The sequence below is a fragment of the Cariama cristata genome, unplaced genomic scaffold (genome assembly GCF_000690535.1).
Source record: "Cariama cristata isolate BGI_N322 unplaced genomic scaffold, ASM69053v1 scaffold42248, whole genome shotgun sequence".
NCBI lineage: Eukaryota > Metazoa > Chordata > Aves > Cariamiformes > Cariamidae > Cariama > Cariama cristata.
Window position 1 is genome coordinate 2,654 of NW_009631395.1, and position 27,308 is coordinate 29,961.

The 27,308-nt window shown below is 35.0% G+C and overlaps 1 protein-coding gene across 1 annotated transcript; it reads left to right on the forward strand.

Annotated features, from left to right (window-relative positions):
- Positions 1 to 335: 335 nt before the first annotated feature.
- Positions 336 to 26,942, forward strand: NCAPG2 (non-SMC condensin II complex, subunit G2; the record flags this gene model as incomplete). The annotated part of the gene is made up of 18 exons (XM_009705923.1): positions 336 to 461; positions 1,387 to 1,566; positions 2,609 to 2,761; positions 6,210 to 6,432; positions 7,671 to 7,792; positions 8,269 to 8,442; positions 10,160 to 10,230; positions 10,535 to 10,688; positions 10,875 to 11,048; positions 11,496 to 11,612; positions 11,724 to 11,867; positions 14,464 to 14,563; positions 15,265 to 15,449; positions 16,204 to 16,347; positions 18,257 to 18,360; positions 21,489 to 21,586; positions 21,772 to 21,874; positions 26,756 to 26,942. Coding segments are annotated over 18 exons (2,424 nt in total), but the record flags the coding sequence as incomplete, so codon positions are not given.
- Positions 26,943 to 27,308: the final 366 nt, after the last annotated feature.

Consider the following 27,308-nt stretch of genomic DNA (forward strand, 5'->3'; position numbering starts at 1 on the left):
CCAAGAAAAATCCCAGCTGCTTTTAATTTAGTTAGCATTACTGAAGGCAGAAGGGCTCTACTGTGACTCTTCAGGGTCATTGAAGTTGATATGCTTTGAAAGCTGATTGTACTAATACCTCAGGTTTTCCTGAATGGGCAGAAATATAAGGTAAAAAAATAAATTGTATGTTACTATAAGTTCTTCCATACATTTAAAAATTCATCTCTTCCATCTACTTAATTAAAAACACTAACTTGCTAAAGGTGTTTGGAGAGCAGTATTTGACAGGATATGCCTTTTTATATTAACAGTCTATACTTATCGAAAAAATATTTTTTCCTTCATTGTAACAGGCCAGAAACTCAGAAGTTCGATCAAATGCAGCATTTTTGTTTGTTGATGCTTTTCCTCTTCGTGATCCCAGTTTTAACAATGAAGAGATGGACAATGAAATTCAGAAACAGTTTGAAGAACTTTTTGTAAGTTTCATTGTTAAATGTTAAAATTAACAAAAATGTTAAAAATTAAACTTTCATCAAAGCTAAGTCAAAAATAAGCTCTTGATGCAATTAAAAATTGTGGAACTTTTGGGTAGTATTCATAGAGAAATACAGACCTGTGTTGCAGAAAATACAAAAATAAACTAATAATTTAAACTTCTGTAGTATGTTGACAACAGATGGCATGCACCATTTTCAGCTCTGAAAAGGAAATATTTGGGATTGTTATTCATGAATCTGTGAATGAAAGATGTTTTTGAAAGACTAGATGCCTGAGTAATGGGTCTTGATCCTTACTTAACGTAGGCTTGGTGAAGAGAGCTTTACATTTAATATGTAAGCATTCCATGGCAGTTCAGTACTGTATTACTAAATACTTCTGAAAGGAAGTATAATGGAGATAAGAACCTAAATAACTCTTTACCTGTCTAGATGAGTGAGAATAGGCATAGTATTTTCATTAAGAAAACGTTTGAGAAAGCCTGAGTATGGTCTTTAAAAATGTAAACATCAGGTAATTGAATGAATTTCAAAGTTTTTGTATTGTTGCATAGGAACAGTGGCCAGTGTAAACTCATATGTAAACAGAGGTCTAAATATTCTTAACTAAGTCAAAGATGCAAGACTTAATGTGAGCTATTTTTAAAAAAACTATTTCAGAAGTCCAATTAGAAAAAATTGGCCAATATTTGTCTTAGTTTTGCTTCTTATTTAAATTTCCTAGTTTGCTTCATAATAAAATGACTTCAGGGAATATTGATATTACAGTTCTTTCATAGTGTGACAATTTGCATAATGATTAAAAAGTAATGGAATGCTATTTGTTTATGATAGGTTAATGTCAAACAGCAGTAGAGTCACAATAATGCATTTACCGACACAATTATTTTTCTGTTTGTTTTAGAGTCTCTTAGAAGATCCTCATCCTGTTGTCCGCTCTACAGGGATACTCGGAGTTACACAGATAACATCCAAATACTGGGAGATGATTCCTCCAACAATTCTTGGTGACCTTTTAAAAAAACTAACTGGAGAGCTGGCATGTGATATAACATCTGCTGATGTTCGATGCTCTGTTTTTAAAGTAAATATTTTTTTCTAAATTTAAAATCGTGATTGTCATTTTTATATTTTACCTGATGCACAGGTTTCTAGTATAGGCCCCTTTAAGTCAAGGAAATTACTTTGTTGCCTAAGTAATTTTGCAGAATAAGTTCCTAATACACGCAAGTTTTGCACACGTTTTATAAAAGCCACACAAATGCCTTCTAAAATAGTGACTGTTTGGCTTTGGACTCTCAACAACCACTTTGCATTTTCCATCTTGTATACATTGTTTGGACCTGATAATTTCGTTATCTTAGCTATTAGAAATTATGCATAAACTTCAAAATGTATGCAGGCAGGTTTCAGCATGTTTCCATGTCACTGGTTTTATCCCATCCCGAGACATGGACAATGATGTTATGATTTTGTACCCCACTTTGTGTTTCTGAGATTTGGGTGAATATAATTACATACTGTTTCTCTGGGAATGCCAGCCTCCTGTGCATTGTTCAGTATGTTAGGATTAGTTCATCTGGTAAATAACTAATAGCTTGGACAGAAAAAAACTCCCAAAGCAGTATTTTCACTTAAAGATTTTGTGTATGTGTCAATTCAGCCTTAAATCTGAGCTATCTTCATGTTAATCTTCACTTGCTCCACTACAACTGCATGGAGGTCTATAATACTGGATAACCAGAAAGTGCTGATTTAAAAATAACTTGGCAAAAAAAGACATAATTTTAATCTGAAATCAGCAGAGTTTAGGGAGCTGGTATTGCTACCACAAAAAGTACTTGACACTGTGCCCTCAGGTAGAAGGCAAGACCGTGGCCTCAGTATAGATCTGAAGCTGCTTCAGGTGAAATGAGTTCACTGAACACAGTTCACTGGAAATTTGAAATAACCATATCAATTTTTACTAAAGAATATTACAAGAAAAATATGCATGCACAGTGTTTCTGACTACTTAATTTAACCTTAGAAGTGTCATGGTCCAGTTCCACAATTTTTAGCTATATCTTTTTTCAAATCTACTCTTAAACCTTTTTTTTTTAGCATAATCTTTTTTTTTCTTGCAGTGCCTACCAATAATTTTGGACAACAAACTAAGTCATCCGTTACTGGAACAGCTCCTGCCAGCAGTTAAACAGAGTCTTCATGACAATTCGGAGAAAGTGCGAGTCGCTTTTGTTGATATGCTGCTGAAAATTAAGGCTACCAAGGCTGCTAAGGTAGGATAAGTGACACTTGATAAGTAGCAAGAAGGAGATAAAACCAAGGCTTTATTTTAAAAAAAAGTACCTTTTGAGACTGCTGCAGTAGTCTGTTCCTAAAAGGAAAAAAATACATGCGTAATGTAGTAATACTCTTAATTTCAGGTTTTCCCTTCTTCATATATTTAAGCGTATAACTGAGTGTATTTCCAAGACTTGTGGATTCTGTTGGTGTTAGTCACTTCTGTCCATTTTAAAGGTTTAGATCCGTATGTAGCGAGTAGTGCAGAAGTAATTCTCTGCAGTGATTTTGTGAATTCTACTGAGATCATGCTGTCCATGAAAAATCTTTTAGAATAAATAAACAAATTGTGACTAGTCCTGGTGACATTTCAGCCTTTCCAGAGCTGTTCTTTGCAGAACAATTAACCGTAGGTGACAATACTGTGTCTGGATATTACTACAGCAGAGATTTTATGGGCATGCTGGAAAGTTTGCTTTTTAGTTGAGCCGAGTACATTCTTCTCTTCCTCTCCATCACATTTTTGACTAGTTTGGGATGATTCCAGTGGCCTCTCTGTGCTTGCCTGCTTTTTTTCAGTGGCTGCTGGTGCACCAAGCACTCAGCAGACCTTTTTCTCAGCATGTTTCTGTCTTCCCTGCCCTCTCCTGGCCATGCCAGGCCAGAGCAGTAGGTACAGCCACACTTCCAGCTGGCTAGCTCAAGTCAGGACTCTGACCTTCTAAATGCTTAACGCCTTTACTGAATTGGTTTTTTATTTTTATTTACCTATTTTTATAATTCCTATTTGTCTTTTCTGGGCATGGCCTTCGGGATTTTGGTATCTTTTAATAGTGATTTTGAACGAACTTTGTGTTCTGCTGTGGAGTCTTATTTAAGGTGATACTGTCCATTCCTAGGCATTATAGAGTCTTCGAGCTCTTTCTCCACTCTCTGCTATTAATGATTTCCTAATTTCAATTTTATATTTTATTTTAATTATGTTTTTGTCTCTTGCTAAGCCTAATCATTGGGACATGCTTATCTTGTGCTAGGTGCATACATACCTCTGACTTCCTATAGTGTATCTCTGTTGTTCAGGAGAGAATTAAATAAATATTTTATTTGTCAGATTTTTAAGGCTTCAGTGCTCAAGGAACACATCTATCCCTAACACAATAATTACCTACTTGCCAAATGTGTGCATTCACACTTTGGTGAAAGGACCTCAAAGACACATATTGAGATTAGACCACCTCAGTACCTTCCAAATTCCCCAAAATATGCTCAGAAGACAAGATAAATGGGAGGCAGTTTCGAAATTGAGAGCTTTCAGCTTCTTGCACACAGGTTCTGGATAAGGATTACAATAATGCAACAGCAAGTTTGGTACTTCCATAATACATACCTCAATGTATTGATTAGGCAAGTCCACAGAAAATGTGAAATGGAGACAAACACCGCAAGTACAAGGTATTATCATTCAGACTGTCAGCACAAAAAGTTTCCAGTAGGGTCCTAGTAATGTTGGCAGATCTCCTGAGATTAACAATGTGCAGCCATACCTTTACGTAGACAATTGGTTCTGGTTGTTAAGATTGTTGGAGATAACTGGAGGACGCAATTCAGAGTTATAAATAAGTGGTAGTACTCTAAAAGATAGCTTTTTTTTCCTGAAGTTTCCGCTTCAGCAGGTTCTAAAGCCAGGCTTTTTAAGGTAAATCTGAGGTAGAAAAGCAGAAGTATTCCTGTGACACTAGACCTCACAGTGATGGTGCCTGTGTGGTAGGACGTGTTATCACTTGGTTCACAGAATCAGCAGAAACAACAGATCACAGAACTGTTGTTCTGAAAGTGTTGGACTCTGAATTCTTAATTGTGAGTTCTGTCGTCTTCATGTGTAATTATTTCTTATTTTGAAAATACTCAACAAGCATATTCCCTTAATAATCTGATTATATGTCATTTTTATAATATTCTTAGGTATTTTTTTTTAATATCCATTTCTACATCACTGCGTAGCTTCACAGGCACTCAGCACTTCTTGTGTTGAGTTTCAACTCCTTATAAGATTTGATGTACAACTATGATTTAAGGACTGACACCTACTGTCATGATCTGATCCGTTAATACCAGTTATCTGTATAGTAAAATAGAACCAAACTATTTTTAACTTGTATTCAATATCAACAATGCTTTAAATCAATTTTTTTTAATGTTGTTGCTTTGTGTACAGTCTTTTAAAAACAAAGTGTTCAGGCTACTGTTAAATATATTAAAAAATTCTTGTTTGAAAGTTATTTGTCATTAAGTATGAAAGTTAAAGCAAACAACCTTCTTGGCTTTCCTGCATTATTCTGAATTTGCTCTCATTAAAGACAGAGGAAAAAGATAATTCTCAACTTCAGGGAATTTTTTTTTTTTTCTTTTTAAGGTATTAGTTCGTTCTTTAGACATAATGGATATCTTCCATCCACTCTGTGCTTTATTTTTAGGTAGTAAAAAATTCAGATCTTCTAAAGGAATGATCGGGTTTACATAAAAGAAAAAAAACCCTAGTAAGTGTTAGATGTTTTGTCAGTAACTTTCTATTTATTTAAAAACTGTATGTATCTCTTGTAAGTCCTGGGATTACTTTAAGGCTTGCTCCAAGGACCTTCTTTTTATGATAATTCTAGTAAGGATGGCCATAGTTTGAAATCACAGGGTTATTAACTGCTGCAAATATTTCTGCTCAAGAATAAACCAGTATTTTTTAATGCCAAGAAACCCTATTCTGGGCGGAGGTTGTGGGGGGTTTTTTTATCTGACAGTGCACAGCATAATTAATTCAAGATCTTCTCACAAAAATTACAAATGTGAGTAGTATTACTGCTGACATAACACACTGTTTATTTTTTCTGAATTTCATAGCCTTTGATTACTGCGTTACAAATAAGCTAGAGATCTGCCAATAATGGGATGCACTTAATGGTTTGGGATGATTTTGGAAAGGGTCTTGTTCTATACAGGTTTTTAGGGCGTATACCATACTTGTAGGTCGTTTGGTCCTACTTTGTCCTATGATAAGAATATGAAACATGGCACATAATGACAAATAATTATATTTTGTGGTGATATCCTTGTAGAGTGAATAATTTAGTATTATTTAGTATACCTATGGAATTGCATTAGCATTGTAGGTATATTGAGCTGGAATTGCTTGAACCAGAATTTTACCAATCTGCCAGAGTTACCAGGAGATTGAGAGGCACATCAGAACGGTAATGTAGTAGCATTATTGCAGCAGTATGTGACCTCAAGGAAATGCTGGTATTTTGGTAAAAATTAAAAATACTCATGCTTTTCTGGTAAATGCTATTTATATTTGTTGAGACTTTTGATGCGGACAACATATAATAAAGGTGGTTGGGTTCTCCTCTGTTTTTTTAAACTCCTTTAATATCTCTTTTTTGCTTAAAAAAGTTCTGGAAAATCTGTCCCATGGAGCATCTTCTGACTCGTCTTGAAGTTGATTCACGGCCTGTGTCACGACGCATAGTGAATCTCTTATTCAACTCTTTCTTTCCCATTAACCAACCTGAGGATGTGTGGTGTGAGCGCTGTGTTACTCTAATCCAGATGAATTCAGCAGCAGCAAGAAAGTTCTACCAATATGCTTATGAATATACTGCCCCCACCAATATAGGTAAAGTACAAAACCTTATGAGTCTCTGGAAATACTAACATCACACCATGTAATTGCTTTTTAAATTTTTTGTCTTGCAATGGTACGTTGTTGCTAGATCTTTTGTTTTTAGTATAATACTAGTTTGTAGTTTTTGAAATTCTTGACATCAACAGTGAACCCTGCTGACAATGGTCATAAGCTTTTTCAACAATGAAGAGATCAAAGCTTTTAATTTCTGCTCTAGGTGCTGTACTATACTCTCTAGCTGATATTGTTATCTGGTCTCTCTTTTCCCCTTTCTCCTCTCATGCACCTTAAAACTATCCAAGTTGATATTTATTTATCATGCAGAAATAGTGAAATAAAGTATCTTGGTGCTTCAAGTGATTTGAGATCTTTATGTGGAAGATTCTGTAGAAGGTGAAAAATATTTATGTCTGATAATCTGATTATCTGGGATTTGTGGATCAGTATTATTTTCAAGTTGCTCAAAGAAAATCTGAAAAGCCCTCCTTCCTATTTCAAGCTTCAGAAACTTTCAGTGAAGAGGGTCTATACTGCACAGAGTATAGCTGCTTTTTATAAAATTGCTATTGATCCAAGTAAAATTAGGAGAATTTTGTTTCAGAGGAGTTCTGATACTATACAAATGAAGTAGTCAGCATGGAGTGACTTGGGTAAAATGCCCAAACCATTGCCCCTTGACTGATGACCTTCATAAGGTAGTTTTGAAATAACACATGCTAGTGTATTTCAGCTAGTCATACTTTCACCAGAGTGGACGTAACCCTTTCAATTTTATCGAGAGATGAGCTCCTCATTAAGGAGTGCAATGGTTAGGCTACTACATCTTTTATAATAACTGGAATTGACAGTGGAGGGGATGTATTATTGAACACAGATTGTTAAACTAATAGCTATGCCAGATGAATATAGAAGTTGTGGAAGCTTCCTCTGATCCTGATTTGATAAGGTGGTTGTTGGGGTTTTTTTGGTAGACTTTTTTAACAATAAAATTATAGAACCTGATGATAATGTTGCCATTTCTTCTTCATACGTGAGGCTATAAAACACTTTCACATTTTTTTCCATTTCCTTGTACCAGGAAATGTTTTCTTTTTTTCCTAGTTATTATTTCTGGTTCTGTTGCCTGCTTTTTCAGACTGGCTTTCCAGCATTACACTTAGAAGCATTTACTAGCAACATTATTAACAAATAGTAAATGTCTAATTTGTTCTTATTATATTTAAATGTAGCTAAATTGATGCTTACTATTCGGCGCTGCTTGAATGCCTGCATCCAGAAAGCAATGAAAGAGAGTCTTCATGATAGTAATGATGATGATGGTGATGATCAAAGTGAAAAGGAGAATACAAGTGTAAGAAAGTCCCCTTTATGATAAGTTCTGGTAACTTTTTTTCTGTAGTGCTTAATTTGAGACATAGGCAGTTAATGATATGACAGAAATCTAAAGGAAAGCACTTGGGCATCTGTGGAATTAGAAGAGGACAACTGCCATTATGGTGTTTTCATGTCCTGCTATAGCAGAAACTTGGTGAAGTAGCTAAAATAAGATAGAAGGAATATGAAGCATATTTTAAACGAATACTTTCCTATTTCCAGTACTAATTATAAAGTGGTTTGTTTTTGCAAAAATTAACATTGCAAGATGACTCGACTTATACATAGAAAGTAAGACTGAATTGTGGAGTTCATGTTCTACAACAAACACAATGCCTTTGTGAAACGAATAGAAGGATTTTCAGGGTTGGGTTTTTTTTTTAAACCTTATTTTAACCTAAACTTGTATTTGAGAATATAATAGGTAATGTCATCTAAGTGTTTGTATTTCAGGTGTTGAATAATGTCTTGTCAATAAATGATGTGGCCAGCATGGCAAGTTTATTGGAGATTGCTGTAATTCTCTGGAGAAGTATCCACAAAGCGCTAGATCACAATGAAGATGCCAAAGATTATACTATCAGAAAATTTGCTTCTGTACTTCCTGAATATTTTAAAGTATTTAAGGTAAAGAAAGCCTAGATTTTCCTGTAAGTGCTTAGTATTTTCTTCAGATGTTTTCACGTGCTACGTCTTTTTATCTATTTTCATGGCATTTTTCATTGTTGCTATAAACCATAAACAATAGCAAGTTTCTTGGAATTCCCCAAATGGGTAGAAGCTATTCACCAATTGCAATATCTGACTGATGAACCATTATCTAAATAGTCAACACAGAAATACTTACGTAATAAATTGCTCTCGTTGTAACGTTTTTATAGGATTCCATTTTCTTGAATGTTTTTGGAACTTTTGGAAATCAGTAACTGAAAATGTGCCATTGCAGAATAAATACTCGGTGTACATAAGAGTCCACATGTTCTTCCACCTGCTCCCCCCCTCAACTCTTCTGCCACCACCACTTCTTATTATGATCCAGCTGCTGGAACAGACAGCTGAAGCAGCTGAGGCTCCTTTTTCACTTTCTTGTGATTGGTTCTTGCTAATTTGATTCTATTCTCTAACAGTCTTTTGTTTGGGTTTGATATAAGCAGTTAATTAAAATCAGTCATTTTGATATTTTCAATCTCCTCGATCTGTTTAATTGTTCTAGTGTTATTCTTCAGGATGCTATCTTTTGATAGTGGCTAATAGTATCTGCTGCACCCTGTAGTGCATTTGGAAGGATTATCTACTGGACATCTTTTTTTTGTTTATTTATGGCTTTTATGCTGAAGTATATTGAGTTATGCTGGCTATTATACTTAACATTCAAGTTTGCTTTAGTTAATCAGGGAGCACCAAATCCTCTCTCTACCCTGAAAGCATTTGGAAGTTGTCAAAGACATTCCAAACCTGTTTTTTGGTAGAGAATATAACATCCCTTCTGAAAGGTTCTGGTGAGCAGACAAGATAGCCACCTTTAGCAGGCAACCTCTTTGACTTTGATATTCTTACAGTGAGTAAGCAGCTTGGATCTAAAAAGACCTGTCATGAGAGGCTTAGTTTCTAAAAGACTACAGAGCGAAGCAGCATGTCTCTTTTCTGAAAAACTAGAAATATATTTTTAAATAATCTTTTTTAAATGATCTTTAAAAGGTTTTAGAACTTCAAATGTCTAAGTAGGTAATAATTTCATTTGATTGTATTCATGAAACTTGGACATACAGATATATTATTTTTGAAGAGTCTTTCACATAGGTCGGTTTCTATATAACCCGAGTGAGACTGTTATGGTCTTGACCCTGCATTATGATGTGTTGTAACGACTTGTAGTGCACTTTACATTACCATTGATATATAAGCACCTTTTCCTTTAGAGTCGTCTTTTATAAATTTCTGATGTGAATGAATATTAATTTAAGGCAGTAGTTACTTGAGAGGAGTTAGATGGTATCATGATCGTGCAATTAGATATTAGCCACTACTAGAAAAAATGTAAGCTAGAACTGTTATTTCTTTTGCAATGGTTATTAATCTAATGGAGCCATAATTATTCATGGTGGTTGTTCTGTTTGTCAGAAATCTGAATGATAAGATAATTGATATTTGACCTCTGAGAATAGGAATCGGAAGTTTCAGATAGCAAGCCAAATGTTGTTATGAGCTTCTTTCAGTTCCACTTCTAGTGAAAAAAGGGAAATCCTTAATTTGAGATAATTTAATCATACTTTTTCAGTACTGTCTTTAGTTTTGTGTGCATATGTGTACCTGTACATCATATAATGTAATTCTTTTATCCTAGGACGAGCGTTGCATGACTCCATTGGTTATTCTGGCATCCTTTATGCCCCCTGCTGCTATTCCTACATTCAGGTACTATTTTTAAATCCAAAACATGAATGACAAGAAATATTTTTTGATTGTTTTCGCAACTTGATGTATTAAATCAAGTTGGATTGATTTATCCAAAGCCTATTTGGATAAATGCCTATTTGGATAAATTAATCCACTAAACTAATTTGATAAGTTAGTAAAATTTGTGAGGTGCAAGTATGTCTTTGAGCCATTGGTGAATCTTTTTGGTATTTATACTGGTTGATTTTCTTTGAATTATTTCTGCACTTATGGGTATAAAGCTAATGCATCTTTTTTTTTTTTAAATTTGTTTTCTTTTAAGCTGTAGTGTGATCTCCAGACTCAGAAAGATTGACAATGGAGCTGACCAAAGCAAATATTCTACCCTGATAGACTGCATGTGTCGCTGGGGTCAAGTGGGACATATTATGGAATTAGCCTGTGATTGGTTGTCTGACACACTAACCCCAAGAAAGGTGTGCATATGCATATGTCAAAGAATTAAGGAATTGCTAGGTTACATAACGGCATCGTGTTTGTGTGGTTGTTTTTTTTTTTTAATAGAAGAAGGCTCTTTAATCCCATATTGTTCAGCTTTGGAATTAGTTGTAAAGTAAGGTACCAACATTATTGTGCTGATTTTGTGCTTTCTTCTCATTTAGCGTATTAAAACTTCGGAACGACGAGTACGTATCTGTGTAACACAAGAGTCGAAGCCAGAATTAGCAATTGATTACATTGAATATTTATTGACTCATCCTGTTAATCGTGATTGCCTACTCTCTGTTCCTAAAAAGAAACTGAAGAAGCTTTTGAAAATTCTCAGTGCTGCAAAGGTAGTATTCTCCTTACCATAAACAGTGCTTAACATTGTGTATTGCCTGACTGAAATTAAAGGCTTGCAAGAATAAATAAATACATAAGATCCCCTCTTCCCTTCTATAAAAATATTTTTGATTTGTACTTCAAATACTCTAAGCTAGAGGTATTTTAGTTCAGAATTGTTTATAGATGGCAGATTTTAACAAGCTTGTAATTTTTAAGTGTCTCAAAATTTTTGTGATCGAGTGTTGAGTATTTTTAAAGAGACCACGCTTTTGGAATGTACATAGAAGGAATAGTCTGTAATTGAAAATATGCCTGGTTTTGGGGGGTTTGGGATTTTATTTTGTGGCTGTTGTGGTTTTTGGGTTTTTTTTTTTAAATCTCTTGTTTAAAGCTGTTGAGAAAAGAAACATTTGAAAGGATTTTCTGGAAAATATAAATGTAAACCTTTATTTCAGGAGGTTCTTGGCTCAATTCTGAAAGCAACTGATGCAGGTTCTGGTAGCTGCAGTCAAGCAACTGGCCTAAGAGCCTTCAGCCTCTTTTGCAGGTTGAGTATTCATCTTCAGAACAAGGTATGGTTATACCTTTTCAGTATAAAGCTGAAGTTACACTGGCAGTATAAGGAAATTCCAAAAGAATTAGAAAGAGAATTGGTAAACAACTTCTATTTATTTTTTTTTCAGTTTTCTGAAGAAGGAAAAGATTACCTGTCACTTCTGAAGGAGACAGGTGCTTGGATAGAAAGTCAAGTTGTACCTTTCATACTAGCAAGTGATGAAGAGGATGGCATTTCAAAACACAGTAATGTTTCTGAATTAATTATCCAGGTTAGAGGTCTCTTATAACGTAAATCAAACTGCTGCCTATCTGAAAAGCTGTATATATAGTAATTGTATACTGACAAACATAGTGCACTGGTGTTTTTGAAGCCCAACAAGTGAATGAGCTAATGAAACATTCATTATTTCATATTGTCCTAATTGTTCTGAGGTTACAGTTTTGTGCTTTTGTTATTCCTTTGCTTAAAATTACACACTTTTTTTAAATTGCTTTGAGTTTAGTTATAACCTTTTTATTTTATAAATGTAATTGCACATACTCTAACAATTAAATCAAATAGTTGGAGTCAACAATACCTTATTCTTATCTAGACTTTTTTCGCTTACCAGTGCTTAATATGTATTCTCATCATATCTGTTGAAGTAAGGATGGAACATGTTTTATGTTATGTATGCTCACACAAGGAATTTCTAGCACAGCAGGCGATGTAAGCTGGGTGTCCCAAATTTTATGTTTCTAACAAGTAATTGTTGTCCTCAGTCTCTCATCCCCCATATTAAATAAAGGTAATGTTTATGCTGTTTTATGAAAAGTGCATTAACATAGAGTTAAGATTGGCGCTCAGTATCATTTTGGAAAAGGAGAAGAAAATTACTTGCTGAAAACAAGAGTATAGTTGCATGATATGCTAGCACTTAATAGGCTGTTTTTCTGTAGCATAGAAGGTCCTGGAAATGACAGAATTACTGCAGCTGCATACCTTGTGTTGCATAGCACAATAGAGGATGACTTAGAGGACCAGGAAGTGGTGTGATTATGAGAGAGGATTTAGATCTAATCATGTTTGTTTGCTTGCTTGCTTGCTTCCTTTCTTTCTTCCATTCCTGCTTTCCCAAAATAAATAGGTAAAATTATACTGAGGAACTCAGTATGCTTCATTCTAGTGCTGAGTCCTATGGAACGTATCTTTGGAAGTCAGCAGAGAAGTAGGGTGTGAGTTACCTGGGAATTTAATAATGAGGAGGTCAGTCTTGTACTAAATCCTGTTGCTGCAACCAAATGGCTTTTTGAAAAGTATAAAGAGATAACAAACTCAAACAAGTGTTGTAGTTGTTCCTGGTACAGGGTTCTTGTGTGTTATGCTGTTGTCTCTTCTCTCTGAATGAAAAATTTAGTATCCATATTATAACTCTTTTGTGGCTGGTTTTCCAAAGTTTGCGGGCACAGAGCTCAACCTCATAGAAAGACAAGACACAAAATAGGGAATCTTTACCAGCATTACCAGAATGTTTATGATCAATTTCCTGGGTTTGAATACAAAATGAAAACAAAACTTTATTGATAAGCCATAAGATAGGCAGTTGTCACCTGTAAACCCATCTGACGTTACTTGACTAGCCAATAATAAAACACAGTAATCTTTACTAGTAGATCTTAAAGTCCATTTGCATCATTACTTCAAGAGAAGAAACAGGTGCAAAGACTGATGCGATTTGTCTGGAAGTCAAGAAGAGAATCCAGACCTCTTGCATCTCCTGTAATAAGTCACATGCTTGTTAAGCAGCTCCTATTTGCTTATCACCTTGTATACTGTTTTTTATTGGAATGAAGTATTGATTGTGCTTTTTAATTGTTTGGAGTGTATATTTGATAACAATGCTGGCATTAAAAGTAGACCTAGTTTGTCTCAAAATAGCCATATAATATACAATAATCACAGTTGCTTTTTTAATACTGTTGTAGGTGAGAGAGGATTGGGCTGTCTCTTCTTTTTCCGCTTACATTCCTCTATTGCTGTCCCCACAGTATATCCCATTCTTTCCCATGTCACCCTTCCTTCTCTGCTTAGTCTTTTACTCAATTTTGCACTTCCTGTTATGGGCAGGGATTCACTGTGGGGCTATTCTCTTTAGGCCACTGATTTGTTGAGTGGGGCTGATAGGCCGTCTGACACAAACCCCAGTGTCATCACTGACAGTCCCTTATCTTCATTTGCCCTTCACAGAAAGCATTTGATTATATAATGTGATTTTTTTAGCTAGTTTTGAATTGGTTTTTGTTACATTTCCCTGATACATCACTTAACCCAAGGTGGGTTTTAGCATTGAGCTATGGGTCCTTTCAGATTTTGGTCAAGGGAAAGATTTGGTCTAACTTTAGTCACAGTCAGTGTCCTTGAACAGTCCAGCTCACGGATACACAGCCTGGTTAGAAATTCTCTACTCTACCCTGTCTATGCATTAGTATTATAATCTGCCTAGTGTGTAATGTGTGTGAAAATAGGGAAAAGCTTTTTTTGTATGCTGCTTTTAATTTTGCTGTTCAAGGTAGGTGGAGATGTCATATTTTGCCTCAGTAAATGTTAACTACCGATGCCTCTAATCTGAGCCTGGGTAAAAAAGATAGAGGATTTACTGCCTTTTGAGAACCTGTGTTTATTGGAGGAAAGGGCAATGGAAGCATTTAGAGAACTGTTGGGAACTCCTGCTTTTCAAAGGTTGTGAACTGAGTAACTCCAAGTAGATGCACCAGCTTTCAGGGCAACTTGGCCAAGATTTCATGTTTTTATTATTTTTGGGTTTTACTGAATGGCTACTTTTATATAAATTTTGTTTCTCATGTGCTTTTGCATCTCTTCTCTAGACCTACCTGACTGTCTGTAAAGATGTCATAATGGTTGGTCTTGGAAATCTCACGTTTCAAGCACACCTTTTAGATATGGCTCTTTCAGTTATACAAACAGGTATGATATTTTGTACTAACATCAACATCTCCATATATACTTAGCTGACTTTTCTGATATTAGTAGAACTGTTGCTTTTAGCATTTTAGAGTCTGTTTCTCAAAAATGGTGTTTACAGCTTATATTAGCTAGTACTGATAACATGGTCAAAAATCACAGCAGCTTTTCAGAAAACTGAAAACAAGAAGAGAACCAACCCAGAACCATGTCGCTGTTGGTAACTAATGTTTCTTCCTTGCTCTTAGATTCCAGTTATTACTATATTATTCAGGGTTTTTTGTATATATATAAAAAGTGGGGGTTTTATATATATAAAAAAAGTGATATATGTATATTGAGAGAGATCAGTTTGCCTTAGGAGACAACATTGTAGCACTGTATAATTTGGCTCATATTTGGAAAGTAATGTCTACAGTACAGACAGAATTAGAGCTCATTTCCTGAAGAAATCTGCAATTTTAATTCCTATACTTCAAGGATTGGAAGGAACACTGGATTTATACTTAAAATATTGATTGAATTGTATGAAAATTTCAGCTAAGGATGCTCAGAAACTAAATATATAGTCTACATTTGTAAACCATAGCTATTTATGGTATACAACTGAGTTTCATTGTAAGCTTGTACCTGAAGAACATCTCATTATAATTTTTATATCATGATATTTATCCTTATATCATGATGTTTATCCTTTTCTCTAGAGAGAGGTGGCTTTTGTGCTCCAGTGTTACTGTATGCCCTAAAAGAAATTATTGAAGCTTCTTCAACTCAGAATACTGAGACAGATGAAGTGGCAAATCTTTTCCACACTGTACAGACCATCTTCCAGAAAGTTTTAGAATGTGTGGCACGTAGACTCAAGAAACAGCAGGAAGAAGGGATTCAGGTATCCTATTACACTTGAAATTGCTACCTAATGTGTCGATGAATCTATACAAATGGGTTTTGCTTAGACACTTTGAGGTTGTTGTTCAAGTTGACATCCGATTAAATTTTCAGTTAAATTTTCCAAGTTTCCTCTTTACCAATTTTTTTCTTATCCAGTTGGTGTCTTGTCGTGACAGAAAAACTAGTAAATTGGAGAACAATGCACTCTGTTACCAATGAATCTGAACTGTGCTAGTACTCATAGGTTATTAATCTTATCTACAATTAGATGAACTTTCTCAAACCAGAGCAAAGAATTTGATTATATATATTATGATCTTGGGAGGAAGGAGAAATTGTTGTTATTTTATTTCTTTCAGCCTCAATTATATCAGCTTCAAAATAGGTATGATGTCCAAAAGTTCTTCAAAACCTCCTATCTTCACAGAAAAGTTAGCTTCTTGTATTTTATAGCAGAGACTAGACAGTAGTGAGATGGGTGGATCACTCTGGAACATTTGATGGTCTGCTTTTCAGGACTTCTGAAAAACATTGAGTTCTTTGTTGTTACAACCATTGTTTTGTTTGTTTCTCTCAAATTAATGAGTAGACTTCCCAAATATGTTGCTGATTCCCCCTCTGATCCCAGATGACTAGAATACCTCAATAACATTCAAGGTGTGATCTGTACTTCTTCACAGAGAAGCTTGCTGAAATATTTCAGTTATACTCAAACAATCTGAAAAAGCCGATCTGTTTTTCTTTGGTTTTAGTTGATTCACTCTATTCAAATGCCTCTTGGAGAATTCCTACATGCAGTCCAGTACTGGCATTCATCTTGCCTAGCTGTTCACCAAGGTGTATTCTCTACTCTCCTGGCTGCAATAGTAGCAGAGATAAATTATGTGCTTCAGAAGGTAAAGTGAAAGCTAATGCTGACTTTTTTTTTTCTTTTTTACACTTACTGCTTTATAAACGTTATCTTGGAACAGCAGAGCTATGTTCAGAAAGTGTGATCTTTGTACCGCAGATGAAGATTTTGTATGTGTTGGCATGGAACAAACAGGAAATTTTATTTGCCATAATTTCATATTATGGTGCATCTCTCAGATTTATGAATACAGCCCTGTAAGAAGAGTTGTCCTGGTACTTAGTTCGCTATCTGCGCCTGACAGAAGAATTTAGAAATTAGGCAGTGTTGGAGATTAACGACATGGTTTTTGAGATAATCTCTCTATGTGTTTTTGTACTGAGTCTGGCTAGGAAGGAGTTAAATTTCTTCACAGCAGTCCCTGTGGTGCTGCGGTTTGCATTTGTGGCTAAAAGACTGTTGAGGACACACCAGTTAGTTTTGGCTGTTGCTGAATAGTGCTTGCAGAGTGTCAAGGATTTCTCTCTTCCCTTTACCCCCTGCCCTAAAAAAAGGTAAGCAAGCTGTGAGCGGGCAAGAGGTTGAGAGGGGACACAGCCAAGGCAGTTGATCCAAACTGACCAAAGGCGTATTCCATACCATAAAATGTTGTGCTCAGCAATAAAAGCACAAGGAAAGGAGGAGGAAGGGAGGTTGTTCTAAACCTACTTAACTTCATCTCACCCAGCATTAGGGAATTTAGAAGTGAACCACTGATCTCTGACAGATTCCAGTTCCCTATTCTTGGAACTGTCCCATAAGGTTCTGTAATCCTGTTCCAAAGCAGGCTGATGTCTTGCTTAGCACTGATCACTTGTGCATTCTCTGCTTCAATTTCTCATACTGCATCTTTTTATTTCATTCCTCTGGTTTTTTGTCTACAGGATTTCCAAATATCTGATCTGAGATTCTTTGGAAAGTAAAGAAAGAAGCTCTAATATCGAAAAGAATATATAGGCAGAGGTTATTGTATGTGCTAAAAGTCCAAGGAACCATTACTGTCCTTGAAGGAGAAGGATAACATTCCCAGTGCAGGTTCCTAATGCATGTAGTGTTAGGAGCAAATATGACTGGTGAGATTGGAAGCTTTGAGAACTAACAAGGAAGAGCAGAGGTTCTTTAGCAGAGGCTGTGTACTCTTACTGTGGTTGCTAGATACGTCAGAAATAGAGCAATAAGCGGTTGCCAGAAAGGACCGAGTACGACAGAGCTGCTTCTAAGATTCTGTGTTACAGAAGGAACTGAAACAATACCAGAGATTTCCCTGCAAATATTAATGTATCAGCTGAGGGGCTGTAGGATAACAGCACACTCTTTACGGATGCTGCAGAGTAGAAGTTTATTGTCTTGAATGATACTGCAGATTCATACTCGTAGATTATGCATGTTCATTGCAGTAAGTCATCTGAGCTGGGGTTTTCCCTGCCCGCAGGTTATTGTACTAGTAAATCAAAACTCAGTTCTAACTATTTGCCATGCTATTAAGAACTTGACACCAAAAAGAGCTGATGCAGGGAATCAGGAAATGGCTGTCACCTAAGTTATTTTTAGAAATTATGTATGCACTCCTAAACTTGGAGACACAAAAGATACTAATTTGTGTTTAGTACACTGTACCTTTATAAATAGTGACCAACAATGTAGTTAAATGAAACTTCTATTCAGAACAACTGTGGAGAATATTTGCCTTGATACAAATACTGTTTGTTTTAGCTTTAGCCTTTCTAATTTAAATTTGTTTTGTTTATTTGGACAAAACACAATTGGATTAAGGCTATTCAAAGAACACACGTGAATGTTTCTTCTAATTATTTAAGGATAGGTCTTGGTTAGTGTAATTATTGAAATACAGATTTACTTTCTGCATGCATATATTTCTTGATCTACAATAGTTATTAACTTTTTTCTTTTTTTAGGCTTCCAGTGAAAAAGACTTAACTATACCAAAGACTATTTCAGACCTTCCTCCTCTTTCAAGCAGTTTAATGGACGTAATTATGAAGTCAGTTAATGTTGTCAGGTAAATGTTTCTACATTAATTTGTCCAAGGTTGTTGCTAATACAGAACAGTTTATATGTTGTCAATAAAGTTTTAATTTCTGAATTCAAATAAATTTTGAGGAACCTAATGCTTACTAAATTTACTTGCACTGCTTCATAATCCATTTCTCTTGACATATTGCTTATAGGTATCAATTGGGAGGTTGGTTCCATTTTTTTAAACTGCTTCTAGGAGTTTCTTATTTACAACACTGTTCATCTAAATGAGTTCTTTAATGATACATCTTGGCTTACTTCTTTCATAAGAAACTTATAAACGTTAGTCCCCTCAATATAGAGATATGTAGATGAGATAAAATATTTACCAGAAAGAGCATTAATCTTTTAATTGAACATCTATAATGAGATGACAAATGTACGATGGCTGCATTAAAATCACAAAATTCAAAATAGTTTTAAAGCATCTGAGTCCTAAAAGCCCCCAAAAGTAGGGTTATGTCATTATTTTTTAAGACTTAAACTATTTTTTTTTATTTGCTATATTTAGTGGGTACCCTGAATATCATCTAAAATTGTCAAAAGTGAACATCATTTTGCTTGATTTGTTCACATTAAATTTTTATTTACATGACTTTACACACCAGATTTATTTTAAGTGATCAAGGGGCTAATGTGTATTCCTTAGAAGTTCTATCATTCTCTATGACTTATCGCAACCAACTCCTATTCTTAACTTCCTCATCTGTCAGGCATTGAATATCCCTGTCTCTGCTGTCATAAATTTGGTTTGTGGTTTTTTTTTTTCTCAATCCTTCTCTAGTTCTAGTTGAACTTGCAAAAAAAAAGGACTCCAGAGAGTCCAGCCATAGACTTCTTAATTCAAATCTTGTTCTTCTGTGAGGCAGCAGCTGTGCATCAAGGTGCTGTCTTTTAGTGAAACACAATTATTTTACACACTTCTTTCGAAAAGAGACGCAGAAGTTCAATGATTTCCTCTGAAACTTTTTTTCCTGTAGTGATCAAGGAGAATCTTGTCCATTCTTGATGGAGGAAACTGCTAGTTTGGACCAGATTGTTTCAATGATTACTTTGATAAACACATATCTATCTTCTAGTATTTATCTTTTTGGTACAAAGAAGGTCTAAGTCAGGAGATAATTTACCTCTGGTTCCACTGGTGCCTCAGGACTGAGACTACTTTTAAGGCTGTTTTCTTTTATTAACCTGTATTGATAGGCCATAATCAGAGTCTAGTAGTAAATCATTTAATATCTCAGAAATTATCATCTTTCCACACCAACGCAAAAGCCTTTGACATTACAGAATCTGATGAGAGCTTCTGTTCTGTGAACACACAACCACCTTGCACCGGGTTCTGCAGTGTCTGTTTTCAGTTACTAATTAGAAAATCTCTAGCACTGAATTTCAATCCCCATACCAGTGATAATACTGAGTGACTTGGCAATATCAGACCAATTGTTGTGAGTATCCTTTCCTTTAGTAGGAAACTATCTGTATAGAAACCAATTACTTATTTCTTTAACTTATGTGCTTGTAAATAGCTTATTGTTCTGTTCTGTTTGATCATTGCCTGCAGGCTCATGTGAACTTTGTTGAGACGGAGGTGAGGAAAGGCAGCTGTGTTGGGTCTGCCGTGAGTCTTAATACAGGTTAATAAAATTACAGTGTCCATTCATGGAACTAAAGAGTGTGTTTACTGACCTAAACAGTGATAACAATAAAGTCAAAACTCTGAAATACTATCAGTTAGTGATTTAAGGGCAATATGAAATGGAAGCAATACTTGGTCAGATTAGTCCACAATGATATAATAAAAGTAATGCAATGCACGAGCAACTTCATAATACTTATTTCAGAACCTAAAGAGGTTTCATCTTTCTCAGCTTTTTGAAGAAATATTTGAGCTTCTACAAAGCTTATTAACTGAATCACTAGTGGAGGTTGGTTCTTTTCTTAACTGCATATTTCATTTTGATATCTTAGCACAGTAAAAGCCTGAAGAACAATTAAAGTTGGAACTGGGTATTTATGGTGTTCAGTTTTGGTAACAGATAATACTACTACCAAAGGCATTTTTAAATATTTTAGGGGAAGTTATTGTAACATCTACTTCTCTCAGTTTCCCCATTAGTTCTTCACAGAGCATTTAGTTTTGTGCTCTGAGGAGTGTGAGGATTACAGATCTTGTCCATCTCCTGTTTTATCCGTCTTGTTCTTTTATTTTTCTCTGTTTTTGAGAATTGCTTCTGAGTTAAATTTGTTATTTTTACCATAAACAGTATAATGACCAATTGTGGTTTCGTTCTGTAGTGTTGCCTTATTCCATACTGCAGTTTAGTTTGGTTGCTAGACCTCTTCTTTGACTCTCTTGTTTCATTTTTCTTAACTTGATATATGTCCCAAAACACCTCTAAAGTTTGCTGGTAATACTATCATCTCTTGCTAAAAGTGAGTCTCTTAAGATACCTATTGAGTTAGTATTTATCTCAGACTTTACCACAAACAGTTGTTTTGGTTCTGTTCGTCTGTCCATACTTTCAATATCTAAAATATGGTTTGGCAGTGTTTTGGGACTATATTTAGTTATAAACATTCTTCACTGTTTTATAATTGGAAAGCCATCTATTTTAATTTTTGAGATACATATTTTAGACCAAAGTGTTATTTAAACTCCAGTTTGTAATCAGGCTACAAGTCGTAATAGTTTTAAGGACATGAGTAGTTACTAACAAACCATTGGAGTCACATAGCCTGTTTTTTTAAACTTCAGTAGAAACCGGTTAGAAATTTCAGTACAAAGTATGCAAGTTAAATTCCAGTAGAACTAGTAGTTTTTTTCATGGATTGACTTTCCCAAAATAGTCCGTGAGCTCTTCATTTCTCATAACAGCTACTTATTCTGTGTACAAACTTTTTTTATTTTCTTCCCAAGCAATTTACCAATCTGCTAACTCAGGTATTGTCCATTCCAGAAGCAGCGTGTGGTCTTCAATTACTGCTGCTTTGTCCTGCATGGTATCTTTGAAGCTATGGTGGCAGGGTAGCATAATTGCAAACTTGTTCTGTTCAGTTCTATTTTGAAAGAAACATGATTGATAACATATTTTTGCTTTATTTTTTCCTTAGGTCATTTTTAAATGAATTGATGGAATGCATTCTCTGTGAAGAAATTCAAGGGATTTTTAGTCTAACAGCCACTGTCTGCATTGTGATTATAATTAAAGGTCAGACAAACATCTCTATATTCTTATTTGCTGAAATACACAATAATTAATCCAGGACAGTGAAAGTCTGTTTAATGGAAGATTAGATATTAAATTAATCTTTTATGTAAAAAAAAAATTCTATGAAAATATGTGGGGTTGAGGATTTTTTTGATAAATAATTATTTTTGTCCAACTTCAAATAGGTAAGCATAAAACTTCACTTCTAAAGGATATTGCACCTGCCATTGAAAGGAAGCTGATAACATGCAAGGATGCTGCCACAGAAGAATCTAGCAGCACTGAAAGGTAAATGTGCTGTGTGGGAAATGAACACTAACCTCTCCTATAGCCTCTCCACAGTAATTGTCTGTCTTTTGTACTTACATAATAGAGTTAGAGCATTCTGAATGATTGCAAGGTTTAAAAGAGTGGGTAAAAAAATTGTGAGGTATTGAGCTCAGCACAGTATTAGATTTCCTGTCCATACGTTTGCTGTGATTGCAATCTTTACATATTAGCTTGTGGTTTTGCATTTAATTTGAATGTGTTATGACTTGATCTTGTATATTGCAGGATTCAGGTCTGAAATTCAGTTCTGTTAGCAGCAGGTGTAGAACAAAGCAAGTAGCCTATTTACTATTTCTTATTACTAGAAGATTTTTCTCCTACATTTTGGTATTAGGCATATGAATCCATACCTATGCAAATGGTAAAAATATAGCTGAATATAACAATGACTTTAAGACCTTTCCACAGATGATTTTATTTTGCTCTTTTTGGGGATTTTGGTGTTGTATCTGGCTGACTTTTAGATCTTTTGGGATAAGTTTCTTGAAAGTAATTGGCTACATTGTATTTGCAATCATTTTTCAGACCTGCCTAAGACAGATAATAATGATGAATGCTTTAGCCTTAAGTGTCTCAAACTTGCTTAAGTCTAAAAATTTGTTAACATTTGATTTCTGCCTAGTTATTGAACTGCCCATGGAATTAGAAAACATGCAAAGTAGACATTAAAAAGCACAAACATAGAATATGAAGAAAACAGAATAGAGTTATGTACAGTCATCCAAAAATACCGAGAAAGTTGGTAATGCATCGCAGCGGCCTGAACATGCAGAGGCCCTTGCAATCTTTAATTCTTCAAACTGATGACCCTTACTATTCAGTCAAACAATGGATGTAGAGTACACAGACTTTGAATTAAAACAGAACTTCATTTTACTCAACAGTTTCTTGCATGGTCCATCCAACCTAAGCACACTTCCACAGCACGCTCTTCTGGTGGATCACTAGCTGAGGCATGTTGTTCTCTGGCATTGTAGTGACTAGACACAGACCTTTGGCAGCTGTGCTGTGACTGAAACGGTGTTGCGCATTTAAAGTCAATACTAAAATTATGAGATGCTTCTGTATGGAAAAATAAGATAGTTTATCAAGGAGGCCATATCGGCTATATCCCTTTCTTGTTATGATGCTTGAAATCCTTAGAGTTTGCACTTGAATTTTATCAAGAAGCTCAACATCTACACTAAGTGTTCTGGCAGTGGCAGAACTTTTAGAAGGCTGTACCGTAAATATCCATTTGGAATTCGTTCAGAAGTGCAGAAGGTAAATTGGATTTTTCCAGGGAAAAAAAAAAAGCCCTGATATTCAGGACAATACAATAGAGTAGCTATGGTGTTGCTAACAAAATGTGCATTCATTCATTTAAATGTGCTATTATATCAGAGCCAAAAAGGTATTATGTAACTCTAAAGAGATAAAGAACTAGACCAGAAAGTTTTATGATATATACGAGCCACTTCACTTATGTACCGTCAAAAATGAGACTTATTAAAAAAAAAAAAAAGCAGGAGGAAAAAAAAATCAAAACCAGTGCACCCTTCACTTCCATTTCCTATCTGACACAAGTAAATAGAAAACAGAAATTCTGCTGTCAAGATTTCGACTGGGTTCCACAGAGGAAAAAATCACTACGTAATTGGACTTCTAAAATTCAAAGTGACTCTACTTCCTCAGAAGATTGTTTTAATTAGTTGCTTGGCTGCAAACAAATTTCTTTTAGTTGGGACCTAGCTTAGAAACCAAATCAAACAAAAATACACAAAACCCAATTTTTTGCCCTCATGGAATCATTTAACATTGGGTTGCCAAGTGTTCTACTAGAACATTTTTAATAATAATGATCTGGAAAAGAAGGGGGAGCAGCAGAGCATCATGATTCAGTTTGCACTTCTTTTAATCAAGACAGTAGAAAAGGCTGAGGACTTAAAGCAAATCTTAACATGATTAAATAAATAGGCCCATTAAAATGAATAATTGCTGCCACTTGAGTGCACTACTGACTATAAATTTCAAAGCAGGAACACAGGTAATTGCTTTATGAATCTGTATGATCATCTCTGCCCAGTGGACAGGGACAAATCAACCTGTAAGTTGGGGTAGATGAAGAGCATAAGATGCTCCACAGTGTTTTAATTTTGTGATATATGAATGGCTACCTTTCTATAATACAAAACCAAGAGATAGTTGCAGATACAATTAAAAGATTAGCAACATGAACATGATGATGGGAAGTATTTTTAACAAGAATCAGAATTGCAATATGATAACAAAATTCAGAAGCTATCGCACACCATTGCAGAATTTGGGAGGTTTCGTATTTGTACAGGTATGTTGGGGTTGTTTTCTCTCTCTCCTGAAGGCTAAAAGAATTCATGCTGAAAGAAGATTAGGAGGAAGTTCTTCAGTGACCAGGTTTTGCCTGACTAATTTACAGTGTGTTTGCACTTCCTCAGACAGACAGAATGTTGGACCAGGCTGGGCCACTGGTGTCTTCTGACATGTCATTTGTAGTGTTCTGGTACGAGTGTGCTAATGTATAACTCAAATGTGATTACGTACACTCTGAAATGTGCCCTGTTGTTTGTAAACTATTTTATCATCCTACTTTGCTTGCCAAACTCCAAAATTTTAGTTATGTTATGCCGCAAGCTACGTCTCTGATCATTACTTTGAGTACAATCTTATAACGTGCAGTGCTGCACTGATGTATGCTAAAATATATTGCTCTTTTTTTTAACTCATACTTAATATTATTATTAGTTTTTGCTTCTGAATGCATTATCTCATAATTAGTCCTTAAGGGATTATTTTATTTAATACCCAGGTATACCAGGAAATAGTGACATTCTTTAATTTCCCAAGAGACTTGGCATTCCGTGCCAGCATCTTAAATATAGACTTAGAGGTAATCTATTACATATTAGCAAAGAAAGAAAAAAGTAAAAATGCTGTCTAGTGTAGCAATTAAAGTGCTGCCCTTATACAAGGAATTGTTGCACTAATTCAGAAGCAAACCTTTTCATTGTAATTTAGTCTTCCCTCTTCAGCTGAGTTAGCAGTTTAAGATGGCCCTGTGGGTCTATTATTTTAAAAATGCTGTTCAGTGCACTTAAAAATTCTGGGCAACATATTGTATATTGAGAGAATTTCCTCAAGAGTAATGGCACACACATTAGTTTAGTTTATAAAATGCAAATATTTATACCTAGCAAAACAACGCGAATAAAGCTGTCAATGCAGTGATTTGGAGGCTAGAGAAAAATGTTCCATGCTCTATAAAAATAAATGTGCTATAGAATAATACCTTTTACTTAATATTTTGTATTTACTTTAATTAGCATTTTGATATATGGGTATTAGAATTTAAATTTAGCTAATAGCTGTGCTGAAAGCTATTTCTTTAGAATTATAATTTAGCTAGCTTCCCAAACGCTTTATTGCACTCTCATTGCATCTTTAAATAATGATTCTTGAACTGTTTTGTAATATAATTGTCTGCCAGCCATCTAAAAGTTCACTAGAAAGGTACCGAGTAAAACTGGCTTAAATTTGTCTCTTTGGGGAAGCATACAGTTATTCTAAATGACAGCTCCTTCTCCAATGTGCCCAAGGTACATGGTCCAACAGTACAGATCTATTGTTTTATCAGCCTTAAACTGTAACAAAATAAAATTTATACAAAGTAGTATTGTGTCTAAAACCACAGTACTTAACTAATTATACTAATGTTATAATACTAGCTTGTTTTGACAGTTGAGTTCCATCATGGCTGAAAGGATATAGCACTACAAAGAGGAGCATGTGACACACCCATGGCAGTCTGAATTCAGGGAGCCCTAACATCCAATATACTGCTATGAAAATGCAGAGTTGCCGCTTGTATTCCAGGTCTCGGTGTCTCATGATGAATGCACTAAATCATCATGATTAAAGAGTGACTCACCTTGCTTCTTCGGGGCATCAGTCTAGGCTGACAGTAATAAAAATATGGAGAACAAAATGCTTGAGAAATACAGGTGACGGAATCTTTTACAAAGGTAACATGAAGGATGACGTTTATAGTGGTTAACAGTGAGATAATGTTTTGACAGAAGACCAAAGTGCCCATTTCTGTCTTTTGAGGATATTTTAGAGCAGTATTAGAAGAAGTTGAGTGAGAATGCAACTACAAAGGCTAGATGAGTGACTGTTACAGGGAATGCAAGAAAATAAAAAAGACCTGTGAAATGGAAATTTCAGAGCTGACCTTTGAGATTGTTTAGGGAGTAATGTGAGACAAAAGAGAGTCGGAAAAGGACTCAGATGGGTGTATGTGCAGCTGAAGGAGGTAGCTGCTAAAAAGGAGTAGATAGAAAGCTCAGGCTTGGAAAAGAATTGCTGCAAGTGAGGGGAAGAATTATGAAGACTGAAGAATGAGTGAGAAAGGAAGAAAGTAAAAGAATGAACGGTGGCCTTAGTATGAATTATCGGTAAAGGATTTGACTATTTATGTTTGAAAAAAGAGTAAAAATGCCGTGAAGAAAATGAGTGGGTTCTTTAAATAGATGATGAAATATTAGAAAATATGCTTGAATTGACATAGTAATTTAAAGTGACTTGCTGTAGATTATACTATAGCTAGCGATGATCAGCAGAAAAATGGAAAAGTTAAAAGAAAAAACCCCAGCTATTTCAAAAGTAATTTGTAAAGGCATATTTAATACTTACACTAATATGGAATAACTGGTCAAAGAAATCATGTGGTAGCTGTACTCTGAGAATCAAATAGTCGAGGATTGATTTAGCATTTAGCCATTTAGCGTATCTAATCCTGTTATGCATTGTTTTATGCCATTTCAGAATCCTGTATGAATCATCTCTGAAAATTTTGGATGAATTTTTGAATCCTTGACCATACGGAAGCTTTTGTCAGGAAGATTAAAGGAAGGAAGATGTATTGTTTTTTTAAAAAGATTCTCTTGTAAACTTATTAATACTTAAACTTTTTTTTCTGTTATTCTGTACTTTTAAAGCAGGCAAAATGTATAAAAGTGTGTACAGAAATCAGGTAATAGTAAAGATTTTTCAGACAGCTGTAAAGAGGTTCTTCTGTATAAAAATGCCTTATTGGGGGGATGTAAAAATCAGTATCCTTGTTTTTATAAAACAAATAATAATTGTATCTTATATACTTTGAGATTGAGATAGCACAAAACCTCAGTTCCTGGGAAGACTATAGAGCATACTCCTAGAGGTTATGGAAATGAATTTCATTTTGATGCATGTGAAGGACAGAATGGTGATTGAGAATAGCCATCATGACTTCACCAGAGGCAAACTCTGCCTAGCCAACCTGATTTCCCTCCTGTTTTTGGAAGAAGAGAGAGCAGAGAATGTCATCTTTCCTGTCCTT